Source organism: Eptesicus fuscus, chromosome 6, assembly GCF_027574615.1.
Source record: "Eptesicus fuscus isolate TK198812 chromosome 6, DD_ASM_mEF_20220401, whole genome shotgun sequence".
Taxonomy (NCBI): domain Eukaryota; kingdom Metazoa; phylum Chordata; class Mammalia; order Chiroptera; family Vespertilionidae; genus Eptesicus; species Eptesicus fuscus.
Window position 1 is genome coordinate 49,118,855 of NC_072478.1, and position 23,230 is coordinate 49,142,084.

The window sequence follows — 23,230 nt, forward strand, 5'->3', positions numbered from 1 at the left end:
ATAAAATAATGAACATGAGCTAGATGCTCTCTATGTCCTGCAAGTACTATGGCTTTAATTTTGCATTTTGTCTCAGTGGATGCACACACTGGTTCAAGCCGTGTGGCCTGTGGCCTGCTGGAGGGCAGGAGAGATGTGCTTTGGTGCTGCTTCTAGTCACTGGTGGCTTTGCTTTGTTGCTCTTCCTTCAGAGTCTGTAACAGCAATGAGACAATCACAAGAAGTAGCAGCTCAAAAGGTGCGCAGTTTTGCATGTCTTTTCATGTGAAGGGCTTTCTATTGCATTGATTGCTTAGCAGCTTAGAGCCTTATGTGTTCTCCATCATGAAGACCTCAGAGTTGGCCTTCGCAAGGAGAGAGTGTAAATCCTATCATTCAGGTAAGGGGATGGGGTCCTTCCTATGGAAATGGGTGAAATTGTAATGGAGCAACTGGAAGAATTGTTGTGAATGAATCTGAAGCCACAGGAACCCAGATCTGACATCCTAATTACCTTTTTTTTTTTTTGGCAGGGGTCCAGGGGAGATAATTTATTTAGGCCTGCTACTTTACATTTTATGCAAAATTAAATTCTGAATATATTAAATAACTAAGCAGGGAAAGCTATAAAAGTATTAGAAGAAAATATGGGAGAACATTTTGTGATTTTGGACTGAAGAGAGCTGTCCTTTGTAAGACACATACAAAAATTCACAAATTTTAAAACACGAAAATTTAACTAATTCTTTTATACATAGATGAACTGTGGTTGAGGTTGAAGACAAATAATAAAGTAGGTAAAGGATTTGCCATACATATGATTGAAAAAAAAGGGTAATATTCACAAAATGTAAGTATGGAGCCCCTCAAAGTTGATTGACAGAAAGATAAACTACTTAATAGAAACATGCATCACAATTACTCTTGAATCACCCTCCTAAGAGTCTTTCCATCTCTGAATTTCCAAGAAAGTTTGAATTCTATAGTTCCATTTGTCCATTAAATGGCTTTGCTTAGGGATCATTTGGAGGCCTCAAATTCAACATTCCTAAAATTGAACCTCTTTTCCATCTCCACGACAAATTAGTTTCCCAATCCTTGACGCCAGCCTTTGCACATATCATATCACAGGTCTTTCCTTCCCTCTCCAGCCCTTCACTGCTAGGCTCTTTCTGCCTGCACTGCCCATCACCTTCTCTACAGCACAGTTTCCTAACAGGCCCAGCCCCAAGGTTGTATTCTTCTTTCATCCTGCTGCAGGAACCATCTTCCCAAAGCCTAACTTCGATCATGCCACTCACCTTCAACCTTCCCTCACAAACTACCAAAATGCACACAGCCTCTCTGAGATGGTCGAGTCCCTCCTTTGCCTGGCCTCAGTCCACTTCTCCAAACAGCCCACTTCCGCTGCAAACACTTAGGTCTTCTCACCTGTAACCTCCCTCCCCTCTGTCTCTAGGAAGGAATTACCTAACTCCGTGGTCGGCAAAGTCATTAGTCAACAGAGCCAAATATCAACAGTACAACGATTGAAATTTCTTTTGAGAGCCAAATTTTTTAAACTTAAACTTCTTCTAACACCACTTCTTCAAAATAGACTCGCCCAGGCCATGGTACTTTGTGGAAGAGCCACACTCAAGGGGCCTAAGAGCCGCATGTGGCTCGCGAGCCGCAGTTTGCCGACCACGGGGTATACCATTTGATCCCTTTGATTAAAGTTACTTACTAAAATTGGGAAGAACTTTCCAATGTTTTATCTGACTACTGAATATTATTTTCTTTGATTGATGTTAAGTTGACCTAGTATTGGTAAATGCAACATTGGTCTATGGAACCTGCAACACAGCCTGGCCAGTGGGCTCAGTTTGTTGAGTGTAGTCCCATGCACCAGGAGGTCGCTGCTTCAATTGCTGGTCAGGGCATATGCCTGGGTTGGTGTGCTGTTCCAGCATGGCCAAGGGTGAACCTGAGTGGGGGCGGTGAAGGATTGAGAAAAGACAGACAAGAGAATGAAAGCTGGGTCTCGGTGGGACGCTGTCCTCTCTTACGGAGAGCCTCTCTGATGGAGAGCTAGCGACAGCGCCACGGACTATAAGCCGTGTCTTTATTTTATAGCCAGATGCCACAAGGCAAAGTAATGGCTTGGTCAAGATGTTTACAACATTCTTGTGGGTTTCGAATCTACTCAATTACATGCACCTGAACTCTATCAAGCCCACATCACTCAGGCACATGGGGCCACGTGTTCGGACCATAGATTCAAGCTTACAACTAGAGCTGTTGGCTATAATTGTGCTGGGAGGACTCTGCCCTCCAAGCTGGGACTTGCACATGGCCATGAGAGGACTCTGCCCTCTCATTAGTCCAAGGCTTGAACCTGTCCAAATACTGTAGCCGCTCTCCACAGGTTGGAGGCTCGATTCCCAGTGTGGGGTGTGCAGGAGGCAGCCGATCAATGATTCTCTCATCCATGTTTCTATCTCTCTCTCCCTTCCTCTCTCTGAAATCAATAAAAAAATATATTTTAAAAAATAACCTTCAAAACAACTTTGATCAAATAAATCAATATTTATATGATATTATTTACCTTCTTCTGTTCCATTAACTAGAATATTCTTAAAAGAATGTTTTAATCCTGTGCTTCCAACACCATTAGATTGGTGTGGGAGTTTTGACATGATGATTTATAGCCCTCTGAAGAAAAAGGAAAGGTAATTAATAGTGGATCAGCAAATTACTTATTGCTTTGCCTAAAAACATCTATGATGTTTTTCATATTAATCACCTAATTTATTCATGAGTAATCCAGAGTGATCGCTTAAGTATTTAATTATCAAAAATATAGAAGATCCAAGATGTGGCAGATTAGGTAGAAGCTATACTCACCTCCTCCCAGGACCAAACTAGAATTACAACTAAATTATAGAAAAATCATCCTAAGACTAGCTGGAGAGAAGCCTTATAACCAAGGACTTACAGAGGAGGCCACATCAAGACTGGTAGGTGTGGAGGCACGAGAGGGCTGGCCCAGCACTCACAGGCAGCAGCTGAAGTTTCAAAAAAGATATATCAGCTGCAGGGGGTTCCACATGAAAAGTGTGGGGCCTAAGCCCCAAGCAGGGCTCCCCTGCCCAGAGCACCAGAACCAGGAAAGGTGCTAACATAACATCTGGATGTGAAAAGCAGTGGGTTTCTGTCATTCAGGGAGAGGTGGTTAAAAATGCTCGCAGGCACCCTCTTAAAAGACCAATGCACAAAATTTCCTTTGCAGCCACAGACCCTGGGCTCCAGCAGAGAAAGGGCAGAGCTGAATGAGGCCTCATAAGGAGTTTCTAGAGTTGGTGGCTCTGAGAAGAGAGCTGAGAAGTCAACCACTAGGAACCCTATGCAAGTCATTCCCCCATACTGCAGAAGCCATCTTTCTCCTTGTTCTCTCAATTCTCTCCAATTTCTCTTTTCTCTCCTCATTCTCTCTGTTTTCTGCAATCTCTCCGTACTCTTCTCACTCTCTGTTTTCTACATTCTCTCCATCCATTCCTCGTTCTCTCCATTTTCTATGTTCTCTCCATTCTCTCAGTTTTGTGTGTACCGTCCTCAGTCTCAGGGACAGCAGTCCCTCAATGTAGCAGCAACTTTGGGGGAGTAATATCCTCACCCATTGAAATCTCTTCCCCACCCATCCAGTGGAGTTTATCCCTGCTGAGGAGTACAGCTGGAATCTCTTTTAGTGACTGAGCCTAACGGACAGCCTGCAGGTAGAGGCGGATCTTTGGATTCTTTAAGACTTTTGATGACCTGCCCCTAGGCCCAGTGCTAGTAAAAGCAGACCTTCAACCCTAGCCGGTTTGGTTCAGTGAATAGAGCATTGGCTTGCAGACTGAAGGGCCCCAGGTTTGATTCCAGTTAATGACACATGCCTGGTTTGCAGGCTCAATTCCCAGTGTGGGACATGCAGGAGACAGCCAATCAATGATTCTCTCTCATCATTGATGATTCAATCTCTCTCTCCCTATCCCTTTCTCTCTGAAGTCAATAAAAAATATATACTTTTTTTTTTTATAAAAGCAGACCTTCATTGGTAGTTTGGTCCTTTCCACATGCACCCAGGCCCAGCAGAGGGAGCTACAAGCTGTGGATCACTGACAGCTCCAAACAGGTTGCCAAGGTACAGTCACAAAGAGCATCTGACGTTGGCCTGTATCAGTCTCTCTCCAAGGAGACGAATACACCCAGTGGCCAGCCTCTAACAACAACAGAGCAGTATCTAATAATAACTCATTTCTGGTGGTGGGGGGTGCAGATAGCTCTTGTTGGTACTCTGGTTGTTAAAACTTACACTAGTGGTGAAATGGAATGGTATGCTGGTGAAACGGAATATACTCCGTTGGTGGCAGTGTCTTAGATATTGGAAAAGTAGGGAGGAAATAATAACTTTAAGAACAATGGAAGTGACATCAGAGGAATGGCCATGTAAGAGTCCCTCTGGTTTTCTGGACATGAAACACAACTCTGTTTTTCAGATCTCTGCCAGGTGGGGGGAAATGGCCTGTGTTCCTTGGGAAGGTGGGCATCTCCTTGGTAGGTGTCTCTGGTGTTCAGGTCACCTTGGTCTCAGGGGACCAAACCTGAGGGGAATGTGGTGGGTGATGAGGTTCCAAATCCTTGCAATCCCAGTGCTGTCCCCTGCATCTAGATACTGCTGGTAGTGTGGCTGTAATGTTTGGGAGTGGGGTGAGCTGGGGGAAGCTGGCCGCTGCCTTTATTGCTTTGCTCTCTCAGAAATGGTGACTGGCAGATCTTTGCAGCCTCCCCTCTGGGTCTCCACCCGACCCCGGGATTAGTTACCGGGTGGGCATGTAGCTCAGGGAAAAACACTGTCTCTGTAGTACCAGTTCTTGGGTTTGCAGATAATGTGCTCAGCAACCCGACACTCACTGCTACAGCTTCTTCTGGGGCCTGCTGCTAGCTGGAAAGGGTGAGGGGAAGCAAACTCTGGGAGGGGGAAGGGAGGCAGCCAGGCTCCATGGCTTTGTTTCTCTGTTTAGAATGCTGATTGCCAGGTCACTGGGCTCAGCTGCAGCGCCTACTGGTCACTCCTTCAGGAATGCTCACTGTATCTCTTTGCTTCTCCCAGCTGGACGGAATGCCTGTGCAACCTGATTCCTCCTCTTTCCAGGCTGAGACCTACAATGAGGTCCGTGAGCTCTGGGTTGTGTGTCTCTAGCACCATCTCAGCTCTTCTGTCCCACCTCCCTGGATTGCTCCCACTTGCCCATCCTCATATGTTTCCATGCGCAGATCTCTCAGATGGGTTTGTGTATTAAGCAGGGAATCCTTTGTTGAATTATAGCTGTTCAAATTGTTTAAATTTAAACAAAATGAAAAGACAACCCATGTGAGGAACAGGTTAACAGTGAGGCTCAACCCCCAACACAGATGCAAGGTGCTTGGCAGGTACTGATCACACGAAAGTGGAATTTGCCTCAGTAGGGTTTGGTGCCGGCCCAGACCTCCCTGTGGATACCCTGCTTGTGAAGCTCTGTTAGGTACCGCTCTGTTGTTGTTAGAGGCTGGCCACTGGGTACATTTGTCTTTTTGGAGAGACTCTGATACAGGCCACTGTCAGATGCCGTTTGTGACTGTACCTTGGCAACCTGTTTGGAGCTGTCAGCAATCCGCAGCTTGCAGCTCCCTCTGCTGGGCCTGAGTGCCCTTGGGAGGGAGGGATACCTATGGAAGAGAGGAAAAGGTAGCAGGGAGAGATGTTGATCTGTGATGCAGGCCTGCTAGCCTCAGCCAACCCCATGGCAAGTTCTGATGCTAAAAGGGGTCCTCCGTATTATCCTTCATCGAGTTGAAATGGTTGTGCCTTTATATTTTTGCTAGAACAGGCACTGGATCTCAGTACAGCCTTATTCAATTATCTTCTCAAACGTCCCCCTCTCCCCTTTATATAAAGTGACATTTCAGTTTCTTTCCCTTATCCCTTTTACTTTAGATAATACATAATAGTTTAAGGTCCTTTTTATTTTAAAACAATGAGGACAGGATTACCTTTTGCCCCTCAAAAAATAAAAATTAAAAAAAAAGGAATCAAGCAGACACATATGAAACTTTTATTTTTAAAATAACCTAATCTTTACCAAGCCAAATTGCTGATTATTGCAGGCTTCAATTTTTCTCCTAATAAACTAGAGGGTGTTTCCCCCTGCAGAATAAATCAGGTTATAACAGAAACTTTTGTAGAAAGATATAGCTGAAACAGTCATTATTTTTGTTGGAGAGAGAACATTGACCCCACCTGAAAAGGGATTCTGAAAAACAGCAGCTTGGAGCCAAGTGGCCACTATGCACATTCCCCTGCACAAATTTTAACAAATCTAGGTGAAGAGGATGTGCTTCTTGTTTTCTCCTCCCCATACACCTCAAACCAAAAGAAGCACAAAGCATAAAATTTCCTCCTGGTCTGACCTTAGACTACCCATGGGGTCTTTGTTCATTACAGAGCAGGAAGATTTAAGGAGATGGCTGAGAAGATGAAGTAACTTGTGACTGATTCCTATAGCACTGTGATGATTTGAGATTCATTTTATTATCATTACTACTGGCCAGGTGCACGATTCATGCACATTGAAAGGAAAGTAATTAGAAGAAATATTTTAATATCGCTATTTTCCCTTTCTCTATAATGGAAGTGTCAGAGATGAAAGAAAATTAGTAAAATGTATATGAAAATAATATATAAATTGATTAATAAATAAATAATAACAACATGATATAACAACAAAGACATGATATAAAAACAACAAAAACATAAAAACAACAAACATGATATAGAACAAGAAAAACATGATATAAAAACAAGATTGATAAAAACAATGACTGATAAATTGATTAAACTTATTCTAATATCTCCCTGTATACCACATTAAGAGCCCTAACCGGTTTGGCTCAGTAGATAGAGTGACGGCCTGCGGACTGAAGGGTCCCAGGTTCGATTCCTGTCAAGGGCATGTACCTTGGTTGCGGGCACATCCCCAGTGGGAGGTGTGCAGGAGGCAGCTGGTCGATGTTTCTCTCTCATCGATGTTTCTAAATCTCTATCCCTCTCCCTTCCTCTCTGTAAAAAATCAATAAAATATATTTAAAAAAAAAACACTTTCAGAGTGCTTGACTAATTTCCTCTGTGATGAAGTATTTACAACTTTAACTTTAACATCACATGCTCTTCGAACTCTAGAGAAAGCAACATATAACTGACCATGTCCGAAAATGGGTTCAGGTAGGAATATTTCTACTCTGTCTAGAGTTTGTCCTTGTGATTTATTAACAGTTATCACAAATGCTGGCATCATGGGAAACTGTCTTCGAATTAATTTAAGTGGGATGCCAGTGTCAGTCAGAGATAAGTCAATTCTTTGAATCAGAACAACCTCTCTCTCCTTGCACAGATCCTGTTAATACTTCAGCTTCGATTGTTAGGTTGAAATCTATTCTAATAAAAGAGGAATATGCTAATTAGACCAGAAGACCTTCCAGAGACCTTCTGGAAAAAGCCATGGTGGTGGGGCCGAGGCAGAGGCAGTTAGGGACGATCAGGCTAGCTGGGGAGAGCAGTTGGGGGCAATCAGGCCAGCAGGGGAGGGCAGTTGGGGGCGATCAGGCCAGTAGGTTGGGGCAGTTGGGGGCAATCAGGCTGGCAGGCGAAGGTGGTTAGGGGCAATCAAGCCAGCAGGTGGAGGCAGTTAGGGGCGATCAGGCCAGCAGGCAGAATGGTTAGGGGTAATCAGGCCGGCAGGTGAGCGATTAGGAGCCAGTGGTCCTGGATTGTAAGAGGGATGTCCGACTGCGGGATTGGGCCTAACCTAGCAGTCGGACATCCCGCAAGGGGTCCTGGATTGGAGAGAGTGCAGGCCAGGCTGAGGGACCCCTCCACCACCACCACCACCATGCATGAATTTCATGCACCAGGCTTCTAATAAATCTAGTACCATTACAAAGAACCCATTTACTATTAAGATTTCTCAGTAGCATGATGATTGCGCCTACTTTCAATTTTAATTTATGACATGGCATTCCCAAAGGAGTAATACTATTAAGAAGTTTGATGGTAAAATTTTCCTTTTCTTCATCACATGTTGAATCGATGGAATCATCACTCAGATAGGTGTGAAAATCTCCATGAAGTATGTCAATAATTTCTTCATTTAACTTATGAATGTGCTCATTTTTTGGGCAAAGAATTGCACATTTAAATATATTTTTATATTATCTATAGATATACTATTTCCGAAGGTAGCATCAATAATAGATCCATTACAAATCATTTCATGGGGAATTGCACTAATATCCAATCCTAAATGAAAACTGCTATCAAGTTTGCCACCTCCAAGTTTTACTAACCATTTGCTATAAGCAGAATCCTCTGATCTCATATTTGTTTTACTAGTAAGAGACAACTGTCTGAAACATCCCCAAACATTACAATACTTTTAATTAGTTTGTACTATGGCCAATTGTATAGCATGGGGTACAACACTGAGACATTGTCGAAAATCCCCTCTGAGAAGGAGAACTATCCCACCAAATGCAACATTCAAATTCATAATTTCTCTTAGTAATCTGTCTATGGCATTTATAGCATGACTGGATGCCATGGTGCATTCATCAATAATGAGAAGTTGGGCCTTTTTAATGGTTTTAGCAACTTCACTTTTTATATCAAGTCTAGAAATTGCAATTCATTTAATGGAGTTGGTACTTTATATTGGGAATGAAAGGTTCTTCCACTGAAAAGTAAATTTGCAGCAATTCCTGTAGATGCTGTGGGTAAAACAGTACCACCACAACCTCTAATATAATGTATTAAAACTTTATAAAGATAGGTTTTTCCACTACCACCTGGACCAGTGGTCAGCAAACCGCGGCTCGTGAGCCACATGAGGCTCTTTGGCCCCTTGAGTGTTCTAACGCCACTTCTTCAAAATAGACTCGCCCAGGTAGAAACCAACTTCTGTGCATGGGCCACAAAGTTTCAATCGCACTGTACGTGCGCGGCCGCACATGGTATTTTGTGGAAGAGTCGCACTCAAGGGGCCAAAGAACCGCATTTGGCCCGCGAGCCGCGGTTTGCCGACCACTTACCTGGACCATCCAAGAAAAAGCATTTGGGGTGTACAGTTTTATCTTCGATGGCTGAAGTTATTGTCTGAAAGGCTGCCAACTGTTCATCGTCCAGAGAATTGATCAAAACCTCTGCCTGTTCAATGGAAACTAAAGAGAAAATAAATAAATGGGACTACATCAAAATAAAAAGCTTTTTCACAGCAAAAGAAACCATCAACAAAACAACAAGAAAGCCCACTGCATGGGAGAACATATTTGCCAATGTTATCACCGGTAAGGGCTTAATCTCCAACATTTACAGGGAACTCATACAACTTAACAAAAGGAAGATAAACAACCCAATCAAAAAAATGGGCAATGGACCTAAATAGATACTTTTCGAAAGAAGACAGAAGGAAGGCCAAGAGACATATGAAAACATGCTCAAAGTCACTAATTATCCCAGAGATGCAAATCAAAATGACAATGGGGTACCATCTCACCCCTGTCAGAATGGCTATCATCAACAAATCAACAAACGACAAGTGCTGAAGAGGATGTGGAGAAAAAGGAACCCTCTTGCACTGCTGGTGGGAATGCAGACTGGTGCAGCCACTGTGGAGAACAGTATGGAGTTTCCTCAAAAAACTAAAAATGGAACTCCCATTTGACCCAGTAATCCCACTCCTAGGAATATATCCCAAGAAAATAGAAATACCAATCAGAAAGGACATATGCACCCCTGTGTTCATAGCAGCACAATTTACAATAGCTAAGATTTGGAAAGAGCCTAAGTGCCCATCAGCAGATGAGTGGATTAAAAAACTGTGTTACATCTACACAATACTACGCTGCGGTAAAAATGGAGTTCTTACCATTTGCAACATCATGGAGGGAATACTACGCTGCGGTAAAAATGGAGTTCTTATCATTTGCAACAGCATGGAGGGAACTGGAGAGCATTATGCTAAGTGGAATAAGCCAGTCAGAGAAAGATAAATATCACATGATCTCACTCATTTGTGGAATATAATGAATAACATAAACTGATGAACAAAAATAGATCCAGAGACAGAGAAACATTGATCAGACCATCAAACCTCAGAGGAAAGGTAAAGGAGGGTGGGGGTAAGGGGGAAGAGATCAACCAAAGGATTTGTATGTAAGCGCTTAACCATTGGACACAGACAACAGGGGGGTGAGGGCATGAGTGGGGGGGAGGGAGGGAATGGGGGAATAAGGACACATATGTAACACCTTAATCAATAAAGAAATTTTAAAAATTAAATAAAATAAAATAAAAAACTGTAAGATTAAAAAAATAAAATATGAAAAAAAACCTCTGCCTGTTGTCATATAATGGTACTAGATTTATTATCAAAATACAATTCATCACATGTATTTGTATTTGTTAATAAAGGATAGTCTGGAAGTTTGAGGTATGTTGTGCCAATAGTTGGTCTTTAGACATATTCTGTCGATGCTGCCGCTTTCTTTCAGCTTCAGAATGTCAACAAAAACAACCAAATTCACAATTGACAATGACAGAGCAAAACACATGCAGGTGATTGCCATTGGCACCAGCAAGAGCTTTATATATATCACACATGCACAAGTCAACGTTTATTTTTAAATTGCCAGTGGGTGTTATATGTACTGGCCAGTCAGTTGGTCGGTAACTTAGCCTTTTATATATATAGATAGATTCTACCATCTCTGAGCGCACATGTTTATACATTCAACTTTTAACATTTTGTTTGTCATGCACTGGGTATTTTGTTTTGATGAGTCATATAGAGTAAGGGTCTAATGATATTTCTTTTCCAAAGTTTAAACATATTTCCTAGATATATTTTGACATTTCATCTACACTGACCTACACAGGTTTCAATCTGACAACTAATTTCTTCAAAGATTAAATTTTCAGATATTCAGTGAGTAATGAATGTAACAGCTTAGTACAAGTGGCTGCCCCATACCAAAGAAATGCTCTCCTACACTTGATACAGGAAACAGAAATAATTCTGGATATTTCAAGCAGAAAGAGATTTAATACAGGAAAATCTCTACCTGCTGTGTTGCCTCACAACATATATTATTTGCATATATTATTTTTCAGCTGGAATACTATGTCCCCCTTCTCTGCTTAGAGAACAATTTTTCCTAGTTCACACAGAATAATATCCAGAATTACTCATGTGACACCCAAGATCATTAATCACTGTGTAGGACTTCAGTGATTGTAAAGGGAAATTTAAAAGTACAAAGAGCAGCTACTCAAGTGGAATTGGCATAGGACAACTAGGCACCCAGTTCAAATCAAAGCTCCTTCGATGAATAACAATTTGTTTTGCATTCCTCTCTCTAATGTTCTCTGAATGTTGTCTCTCAAACAATAACTATTGTTGAAGAACGTTCTAAAGAGCCCTTTTATAATAAGAGTACATATCCTGTAGTTACATAATCAGAGCTGAGGTGCCTTACCTTAACATTTATGCTATGTAGGATTTGTGCAATCTTGATGTTCATCTTATATAGTGAGTACTGAATATTGGTGTGTAATTTAGGGTTCTTAGTAAGATCTGTTATTAAGCAATCTAAAAGCTTTGACCTAGAGCAGTGATTTTCAATCTTTTTCATCTCATGGCACACATAAACTAAATACTAAAATTCTGCATCACACCAAATAATATATTTTTTGCCAATCTGACCCCAAAATAAGCATAATTTTGATTAATTCACAACAGACAGCTATTATTGTATTGGCTGTTGTCATTTTTTATTTAATTTTACAATGTAAGGGAAAAGAGGTCAGTGACTGTAAGTAATCAGGTATTGTATGTTTTTAAAATTCTTGCAGCACACCAGTTGAAAATCACTGACCTAGAGGAATCTTTTATATAGTGGTCTATCAGTACAGACTACTTACATCAACTCCAAGAAAAGAGAAACAATGTATATTCATCACTGTAAACCCAACATTAATTATGTTTTTGTTTTGTTTTTTTTATATATTTTATTGATTTTTTACAGAGAGGAAGGGAGAGGGATAGAAAGCTAGAAACATCAATGAGAGAGAAACATCGACCAGCTGCCTCCTGCACACCCCCTACTGGGGATGTGCCCGCAACCAAGGTACATGCCCTTGACCGGAATCGAACCTGGGACCTTTCAGTCTAAAGGCTGATGTTCTATCCACTGAGCCAAACCGGTCTTGGCAACCCAACATTAATTATAAAAACAGGAATGAGCAGGAATCTACACTAATAAAAGAGAAACATGCAAATTGACCATCACTCCGTTACACCCACCAGCCAATCAGAGCAAGTATGCAAATTAACCCAACTAAAATGGCGGCCGCCATGGAGCTAGAGCGAACAGGAGGCTTGGGTTTCCCCTGGCAATGGAGGAAGCCAAGCTTCCCACTCGCCCTGGCCAGCCCTGGCCTCGCTCAAGGCTACAAAGTTTCAATTATAGAAGATAAATAAATCCCAACAAAGATGGCGGCCACCATGGAGCTGGAGCGAGCAGGAGGCTTGGGTTGCCCCTGGCAATGGAGGAAGCCAAGCTTCCCATCTGCCCTGGACGGCCCTGGTCTCCACTCAAGGCTACAAAGTTTCAATTATAGAAGATAAATAAATCCCAGATAACTGCTTCCAGCCGGCCCTGACCTATGCTTGGGTCGCCGGGGGGCATGGCCGGCCTGCAAACCACCACAGGCCCCTCTCCCAGGCCACCCCATGCCCCAAGGGAACCCCCACCCTAATCTGGGACACCTTTCAGGGCAAACCAGCCAGCCCCCACCCATGCACCAGGCCTCTATCCTATGTAATAAAAGAGTAATATGCAAATTGACCATCACTCCAACACACAAGATGGCTGCCCCCAAGTGGACACAAGATGGCTGCCAAAAGATGGCCAGCAGGGGAGGGCTGTTGGGACGGACCAGGCCTGCAAGGGAGGGCAGTTAGGGGTGACCAGGCCATCAGAGGAGGGAAGTTGGGGGTGACCGGCCTGCAGGGAAGGGAAGTTGGGGGGGACCAGGCCTGCAGGGGAGGGCAGTTAGGAGCAATCGGGCTGGCATGGGAGCAGTTAGGCATCAATCAGGCTGGCAGGGGAGTGGTTAGTGGGTGATCAGGCTGGCAGGCAGAAGTGCTTTAGGGGCAATCAGGAAGACAGGCAGGCGAGCAGTTGGGAGCCAGCAGTTCTGGATTGTGAGAGGGATATCTGACTGCCCGTTTAGGCCCGATCCCAGTAGGGGTCCCAGATTGGAGAGGGTTCAGGCTGGGCTGAGGGACACCCCTCACCCCCATGCACGAATTTCATGCACTGGGCCTCTTGTAAAATAAATAAATATCTGCAGAATGAATGGATACAAAGGGTCTACACATTTAATACATAAGATCCTCAAATTATGAGTGAAAGGTGACTTGTAGCCTATTGTTCCTATTTCTCCTGAGAATAGCTTCTATTGCTTATTGCTTATTTTAGAATGTTAGTCTCGTGGTATATAAGGTGATTGGAAAGGTTTAAATATGCAGAGAGACACCAGACTAACCTGTTTTTACTACATGACCCTGGAATTCTAGTTTCAGTAACATCTACCCATATGTTTCCTAAAATTTTCTGGCTACACCATGTCATATTTTATTTTTTTATGTTATTTTCCTCTATAGTATTGTGATTTCCTTCAGGACCATATTTATAGGCATCTTTCAAGAACCCAGCACATAGGCTGTGTTCAATAAATACTTATTGATTTGAATGTAAATAATTCTCTCTTTGGGTTATTATCCCTTGTGATCCTCTTTCCAGCTAGTCATGAGTCCTCTACATCCCTGATATAATGAAGCAACTGAGACTTTCACTGATGTTTTCTTTGTAAGAGCTTTTTTTTTTTGTCTAAGAATTTGACAAAGCCAGGAGATGACTTTGTAAGCTTGTCTCTTGGAATCTTTCCAACTTTATGTAATACCATGTCTTGTCTAAGCAGGATCTGGGGCTGAGATCCTTACAAAAAGTGAATTCAGGTGTATAAATCACTGGGTCATAGAGGGGCTATTTCTTTTTTCATCTATAAAATGTAGCATATATCATACTCTTATAATTTGGTTTTTCACTTACAACATATCCCGAACATTACTCTGTATCAGTTATTTTTCTAATTTTTTACAGTTACATAATACTCCATGATGTAGATGTGGCAAATTACTCAACAGCTTTTCTATGTATGAACATTTAGGTTGTTTTCCATATTTTACAATTACAAATAATGCTGCAACAAAGAGTTGCACATATGTGCTTTTATTTCCATTTGCCTGTTATACATTTGCCAGCCCCTTATATTTTGCCTTTATGAATCACTTTATTTTGGGTCTGTTTCTTATATAGATACTGTATTTTTCTGTGTATAAGATGCTATTTTTTTTTTAATCATTAGACTGAAAATCAAGGGGTCTTATATGCAGAAGTCTGCTGAGGATGGAGCCCTGAAGGTGCATAGCTGCCCATACCTTGTCAAACAGGCTTCCTCCAATTATGAGCCTTATTGTTACGGACATCAACTGATGCCATAATTGGAGGTGGAGGTGGAGAGTGCACAGATGCAACAGGGACTGCAGTGTTTGAGCCCATAAAGATGTCAAAAAATAAAAATATAAATACCTGGTAAGCGATTGTATTACTCTGAAAAAAGCAAACTGAATGTAATCAGTATGCAAAAGAGCATAGAAATAGAGCTGTAGAGAGACAATTTGGACCTCCTCCCACTGAGTGTATGATCAGACAGTGGAGAAAACAGGAAGAACAACTCCTTAAGATACCAAAAAAGAAGGCCTTAAGAGGAAAACCAGCAAAATGGGCAAACTTGGAGCAGAGGCTTAAGACTTAGATTGTGGAGCAGTGCCAGAGTGGCTTATATGTGTCAATCAAGCTTATTCAATGACAGGCAAGAATGTTTGCAAGTGAAATGAACATTGTTGATTTTACAGGAAAGACAAAATGGCACTTCAATTTCATGAGGAGAGAAGGGTTGGCCATGAGAACAGGAAAAAAGTTAGCTCAGAAAATGCCACCAGTTTATGAGGATGATCTCACATATACAGACATTGACTCAGAAGACAGCAGTGATACAACAGAAGTTGAAGAAATTGATATGTTTGGAATAGTGATTAAGAAGAGAGCAGTGATGCAACAGAGGCTGAATAAAGTGATATCCTGCATAAATCATAGTACTGGTATGTAAACATTACCTGAGGTAATTATTAAATAAAAATGTGTTCTGTTTTATTTTTAAAATATTGATTTCTTAATTTGGGGTTGGAAAAATGGGGGTGACTTATATATGGGGCATCTTATACAAGAAAAATACGGTAATAGAGTTGGAATTGGTTTTGTGAGCCAATTTGAGATAAGCCCATTCACAACAATCTTACTATTTTAGGATATACTATAATTCCTATGTGCATTGTTATATTTATGACTAGAGGCCCGGTGCACGAAATTTGTGCACGGAGGGGGGTTGTCCCTCAGCCCAGCCTGTACCCTCGCCAATATGGGACCCCTCAAGGGATGTCCGACTGCCCGTTTACGGGCAGTCGGACATCCCTCTCACAATCCAGGACTGCTGGCTCCCAACTGCTTGCCTGCCTGCCTTCCTGATTGCCCCTAACCGCTTCTGCCTGCCAGTCTGATCACCCCCTAACCACTCTGCTGCCAGCCTGTTTGCCCCCAACTTCCCTCCTCTGCCGGCCTGGTCACCCCTAATTGCCCTCTCCTGCAGGGTTGATCACCTCCAACTGCCCTCCCTTGCAGGCTTGGTCCCTCTCAACTGCCCTCCCTTGCAGTCCGGGTGCCTCCCAACTGCCCTCTCCTGCTGGCCATCTTGTGGTGGCCATCTTGTGTCCACATGGGGGCAGGATCTTTGACCACATGGGGGCAGCGATATTGTGTGTTACAGTGATGATCAATCTGCAGATTACTCTTTTATTAGATAGGATAGAGGTACAGGGGTGGGGGCCAGCTGGTTTGCCCTGAAGGGCATCCCGGATCAGGTGGGGGTTCCCTTGGGGTGTGGAGCAGCCTGAGCGAGGGGCCTGTGGTGGTTTGTAGGCCGGCCACGCCCCCTGGCAACCCAAGCAGAGGCCCTGGTATCTGGAATTTATTTTCCTTCTACAATTGAGACTTTGTAGTCTGGAGCGGAGCCAAGCCTGGGGCTCCCTCTGAGGCCGGCAGCCATTTGTGTTGGGGTTATAATTGAAACTTTGTTGCCTTAAGCGGGTGGGCCCGGCCAGGGTGTGCAGAAAGCTTTGCTTCCCCTGTTGCCAGCGGCAACCCTGGCCTGCTCTCTCAAGCTCCATTCTGCAGCCATTTGTTTGAATTTGTTTACCTTCTATAATTGAAACTTTGTAGCTTGAGTGGAGGCTTAGGCCTGGCCAGGGCAGGCGGAAAGCTTGGCTTCCTCTGTTACCTAGGAAACCTTGTTCTCTGTGGCTGTAGCCATCTTGGTTTGGGTTAATTTGCATGCTCGCTCTGATTGGATGGTGGGCGTGACTTGTGGGCATGGCTTGTGGGTGTGTTGGAGGTATGGTCAATTTGCATATTTGTCTATTATTAGATAGGATTTTTCTTTTCTCTACAAAACGTGTTTTCTTTGTTCTTTTTGTTTTAATATTATAGAAGGTATGTAAGTCTTCTCTGATGGTTATCTCTTTACTTACATATTTTATAAGCTTTTAGTCAATAACTGACCTTGACACTGTACAATCTGGTTTAGGTCAGTTATTAATGGCATCCTCTTATTGCTACCTATCATTTACGCACAAAGAGCTTATTCTTCCTTCCCTTTTCCCTTCTCCAAATTTTATTGTCATTTTTTCTACTTTGTTAAAATATATACCTATATATATAAAAGCCAAGCAACCAGAATGACCAGTCACTATGATGTGCACTGTGGCTGGCCAACCGGCCTGATGAGGACGGGCTGGCCAGCCAACCTTCCTCCCCTCATCCAGCCTGGCCCCCGTTCGGCACCCCCCATCCTGATCTGGGGTGGGGCCGGCTGGCCAAGCTCCCGCAGTCCCTCCCCCAACTGGTTGGCCCCCATAGGCCACGATCGGGACAGGCCAGCCAGACCCCACCCGTGCATGAATTCATACAATGGGCCTCTAGTAATATCCTATCTAATAAAAAAGTAATATGCAGATTGACCATCACTCCAACACACAATATGGCTGCCCCCATATGGTCAAAGATCCTGCCCCCATGTGAACACAAGATGGCCACCACAAGATGGCCAGCAGGGGAGGGCAGTTGGGAGGCACCAGGCCTGCAAGGGAGGGCAGTTGGAGGTGATCAAACCTTCAGGGGAGGGCAGTTAGGGGTGACCAGGCTGGCAGAGGAGGGAAGTTGGGGGCAAACAGGCTGGCAGGGGAGCATTTAGGCATCAATCATGCTGGCAGCGTAGTGGTTAGGGGGTGATCAGGCTGGCAGGCAGAAGCAGTTAGGGGCAATCAGTAAGGCAGGCAGGAAGCAGTTGGGAGCCAGCAGTCCTGGATTGTCAGAGGGATATCCGACTGCCCGTTTAGGCCCGATCCCAGTAGGGGTCGCAGATTGGAGAGGGTTCAGGCTGGGCTGAGGGACACCCCCCTCCGTGCACAAATTTCGTGCACCAGGCCTCTATACTAGAGGCCTGATGCATGAAGATTCGTGCAAGAATGGGCCTTCCTTACCCTGGCTGTCAGCACTGCCTTCGTTCCAGCTGGAGCCGCCTTTCCGCCTTCCCATGCTGCCCAGAGGCCCAGAGCAGCTGGGGCAGTGTGGAACACCTGCATCCCGCCCTGCCCCCGGCCACTCAGTGCCTGCATATGCAAATTAATCCACCATCTTTGTTGGGTTAATGTGCATACTCACTCCTGATTGGCTGGTGGGTGTCGCAAAGGTATGGTCAATTTGCATCTTACTCTTTTATTAATTATATTATGTTTTATATTATATTATATTATACTTATATTATATTATATTATACTATTATATTATATTATATTATATTATATTATATTATATTATACTAGAGGCCCGGTTCACAAAATTCGTGCACTGGGGGGGGGAGTCTCTCAGCCCAGCCTGCACCCTCTCCAATCTGGGACCCCTCGGGGGATGTCCAACTGCCAGTTTAGGCCCGATCCCTGTGAGACCGGGCCTAAACCGGCAGTTGGACATCCCTCTCACAATCCAGGACTGCTGGCTTCCAACCACTCGCCTGTCTTCCAGCCTGATTGCCCCTAAACGCTTCTGCCGGCCAGCCTGATCACCCCCTAACAATTCCCCTGCCAGCCTGATCGACACCTAACTGCTCCCCTGCCGGCCTAAGTGCCCCCAACTGCCCTCCCCTGCCAGCCCGATCGCCCCCAACTGCTCTTCCTCCCCTGCTGGCCTGGTTACCCTCAACTGCCCTTCCCTGCTGGCCTTATTACCCACAATTGCCCTCCCCTGCCGGCCATCTTGTGGTGGCCATCTTGTGACCACATGGGGGTGGCCATCTTGTGCGAGGGTGTGACAGTCAATTTTCATGTTACCTCTTTATTATATAGGATTATATTACCACTGTTAGCCTCCCTTTTTAGCCTTAGATTTACAATTAAATAGATGAAATGCTTAGCATCATTGCTTTTGCTAAGGTTTCCTTGGTCATATAATGGGTAAAAGCTCATCATCCATAAGATGCCTCAAGAAGCTTCAGGAGGACATTGCCTGAGTTGTTACAAGGTGGTTTTTGTTTTTCCTCGAAAATGCCAAATGCATGAGGATATTTCAGTTTGGTGTATAATGTAACTGTTTTCTGCTATCTAGTGTTTGGCATTTTAAGAACATTTTCATCAGCTGAGATACTTTTTCATTTTTTTATAGTGGCTTTGTAAAGAAGTAGATTGCTTATGTCTATTCATTTCACAGATAGGGTTGGCAATTATGAGTGGTTCATAAGATTCCAAGTTTAAGAATGCTCACTGATCTCAGTGTAGTCAAGCACAATTTCTCTTATTGGATTGTTTTTTTGTCAGTGCTCAGGGTCAGATGCCTTTTCTTTTTGTGGTTCTCATTTGCCTCGCAGGATCCTGAATTTCCACTTTTGCTGTTTTTTTCTACCACACAGAATTCTTTTGACCCTCCTATCCCAGAAGAGACTGCCTGTATATACCAAGTTTTCCCCCCACTATTTCACAGTTGAGATGGACCATTAGTTCACCCTTAAGCCCTCTATTCCTATTTTTTTCCATGCAGTTTTCCAGATGCCTTAACACATCTCTTCCATTTCACCAAGGTATGCATCAGGAGCTCAAAAATAGCTCTTCATGAAGAACAAAACTGCAGGCATCATGCTTTCTGATTTCAAACTGTATTACAAAGTTATAGTAAAAAATATATATATGGAAATGTCACTAAAAACAGGTACATATGTCAATGAAAACAGAATAAAGAGCCCAGAAGTAAATCCATGAATATATGGTGAATTAATTTACAACAAAGTAGCTAATAAGCAATGGGGAAAGGGCAGTTTCTTCATAAATGGTTTTGCAAAAACCAGACAGCCACATGCAAAAAAATGAAACTGAACCAGTAACCTAATACAAAAAGCTATTCTCAACAAGAATACAAGGATGCCCACTCTTACACTCTTATTAAATATAGTCTGAAAGTCCTAGCGAGAAATTAGATAATAAAAATAAGTCAGTAAAATTGGAAAAAACAAAAAGACTGTTTCTATTTGCATATGACATGTTTTTTTATGTATATACACTAGAGGCCTGGTGCATGAAAATTCATGCACTAGAGCAGGAGTCCCTCAGCTGGCCTGCCCCCTCACAGTCCAGGAGCCCTCAGGGGCAGGAGGTGACCCAGCAATCAGGGTAAGGCGACGCTCCATCACACCTCTGCTGCTGCCACTGCCGGCAGCAAAAGTCTCGGCCGGCCCTGGTTACCTGAGTCTCGGGCAGCCCTGGACAGCTGGGCAGCCACCATCTGAAGCTTGTCTGCACCTCAGGCTGGCCCTGGGTGGCTGGGGGGCTGAGGGGACTGGGTGCTGACATCTTGTAGCTGTGGGTGCCGCCATCTTTGAGGGCAGGGCAGTCAATTAGCATATTCTCTCCTTATTGGCTGTGGGCGCTGCCATCTTTGAGGGTGGGGAAGCAATTAGCATATTCCCTCCTTATTTTTTATATATTTTATTGATTTTTTACAGAGAGGAAGGGAGAGGGATAGAGAGTTAGAAACATCAATGAGAGAGAAACATTGATCAGCTGCCTCTTGCACACCCCCTACTGGGGATGTGCCTGCAACCAAGGTACATGCCCTTGATTGGAATCAAACCTGGAACCCTTCAGTCCGCAGGCTGATGCTCTATCCACTGAGCCAAACTGGTCAGGGCAGCATATTCCCTTCTTAATGGCTGTGGGAGCTGCTATCTTTGTGACAGCATGAGGGTCAATTAGCATATTCCCTCTTTATTAGCTAGGATTAGAGGCCGGTGCATGGGATTCATGCACTGGTGGGGGGGCGTGGCCTGTTGGGATGGCCCGCTGTGGGAACGCCGCTCATCCCAGTGAGCAGAGCAGCGCTCCCACTGTGGGAGCACACTGACCACCAGGGGGCAGCTCCTGCATTGAGTATCTGTCCCCTGGTGGTCAGTTCACATCACAGCGACTGGTCGAGCAGTTGTTCTGGTCGTTCCACCATTCAGTTGCTGGGCTTTTATTTTATAGGATAGGATGATTCTAAAGACTCCACCCAGAACTGTCAAAATAAATTAATTCAGGAAAGCTGCAAGATATAAAATCAATATACAAAAATCACTGCATTTAAATACACTAAAAATGAACTACTAGAAAGAGTAATTAATAAAACAACACCAGTTACAATTGCATCAAAAAGAGTAAAATACTGAAGAATAAATTTAACCAAGAAAGCCAAAGACCTATACACTGAAAACTATACAGACATTTATTAAGGAACTAAAGAAGACACAAATAAATGAAAATATATTCTTTGTCATGGAAGAATTAATATTATTAAAATGTCCATACTAGCCCAGAGCCATACACAGATTCAATGCAATCCCTAATTAAAACAGTATGGTACTGGCACACAAACAGACACAGAGATCAATGGAACAGAATAGAGAACCCAGAAATAAAGCTATGCATGTACAAACTATTAATTTATGGCAAAGAAGCCAAAATTATACAATGAGTAAAGGATAATATCTCTAATGAATGGGTTTGAAAAACTGGACAGCCACATGCATAAGAGTGACATTGGATCACTATCTTACAACATACACAAAAATCAACTAAAATAAAGACTTGAATGTAAGAACTGAAACCATAAAGCTCCTAAAGAAAAGAAAATAATTAAGTTCCTAGACTTCAGTCTTCGCAATATTTTGGATATAAAGCCAAAAGCAATGGCAGCAAAAGCACAAATACACAAGTGGGACTATTTCAAACTAAAAAGTTCTGTACAGTAAAGAAAACAATCAACAAAATAAAAAGACAACCTATGGAAAAGGAGAAAATATTTGCAAATCATTTATCTTGATAAGGAATTAATACCCCAAATACATACATACTCATATATTTTTATATAGACTTATACAACTCAATAGAAAAAAAACGAAGATGATTTTTAAAATGAGCACAGGATCTGAATAATTTTTTTACAAAAATATACAAATGACCAACAGATACCTGAAAAGTTGCTTAACATCACTAATGATCAGAGAAATGCAAATCAAAACCATAAGGTATCATCTCACACTTGTTAGAATGGCTATCATGAAAAAGACAACAGCTAACAAGTATTGGTGAGGCTGTAGAGAAAAGGAAAGGTATACACTATTGGTGGAGATGTAAATTGGTGCACCCACTACAAAAACAGTATGGAGATTATAAAAAAATTAAAAACAGAACTACCATATCATCCAGAAATTCCACTTCTGGGTATTTATATGAAGGAAATGAAAACATTAACCTGAAAAAATATATGTACCCCCATTTCATTGCAGCAATATTATAATAGCTAATACATGGAAGCAACCTAAGTGTCCACCAATGGATGAATGAATAAAGAAAATGTTATTTATCTACACTAATAAAAGAGTAACATGCAAATTGACCGTCACTTCACTACACCCACCAGCCAATCAGGAGTGCGTATGCAAATTAACCCAACAATGATGGTGGCGCCCCTGCCCCCCAGCCACTCTGGGTCTCTGGGCAGCACACATGCAGTCATGGAGTGGCCAGGCGGGGCAGGACGTCTGCTATGAGGGGGAGGGCTTTGGGTAGAGGGAGCTACAGGAGCTGCGCTCCAGCCAGAGCAAACACTGAAGGTGCGGCCAGAGGGAAGGCCTGGGTCCCAGGTGCCAGAGGAAAACCGGTGCCGGCAGCCAGGGGAAGGAAGGCCTATTGCACGAATCTCTTCGTGCAATGGGCCTCTAGTATATTATATATATATATAATAATATATATAATTTATAACATATATAAATTATAACATATAAAAATTCATAACATATATAATTTATAACAAATTTATAATATGCATTTATAGAAATTACACATAACATATAAATTATAACATATAAATTTATAACATACATAAATTACATATATATATTTCAACCATAAAATATATATTTCAATCATAATAAAGGAAATATTGCCATTTGTGACAATATGGATAGACCTTGAGGACATTATGCTAAGAGTATAAGTCAGAGAAAAACAAATAATCATATGATCTCATTTAGATGTGGAATCTCAAAACAAAACAAAAACATGGGCTAATAGATCCAGATAATAAATTGGTGTTTGCCAGAGGTGGATGAAATGGGTCAAGTGGCTAAAAAATACAAACTTATAGCTATAAAATAAGTTATGAAATGAAATATACAGCATAATAACTATAATTAATACTGCATTGTATATTTGACAGTTGATTATAGTGTTCTCTAGTTATGCTGATGCTGCGGATCATGTGTTGCCTTATTTTTGTTATTATTCTATATAGTTGCTAGAAAAATTTGTCGAGATTTAGTTTTTGGTGACTTCCATTCTCCTTAGAATACTAGGTTCCAACTTTTTCCCCTTAG

The 23,230-nt window shown here is 42.6% G+C and overlaps 1 protein-coding gene across 3 annotated transcripts in view; it reads right to left on the reverse strand.

Annotated features, from left to right (window-relative positions):
• The window catches only part of RBM46 (RNA binding motif protein 46), a 67,023-nt gene that overhangs the window by 7,619 nt on the left and 36,174 nt on the right, over positions 1 to 23,230 (reverse strand). The window contains exon 6 of one of the 3 annotated variants that reach the window (XM_054716963.1): positions 2,567 to 2,673. The exons of 1 other annotated variant lie outside the window; for it this stretch is intronic. In XM_054716963.1, coding sequence (XP_054572938.1) covers positions 2,609 to 2,673 — 65 coding nt within the window. In that variant the 3' untranslated portion in view covers positions 2,567 to 2,608. Of the gene's footprint in view, positions 1 to 2,566; positions 2,674 to 23,230 lie in introns of those variants that run through there. One more of the 3 variants, XM_054716966.1, reaches the window with a different exon arrangement.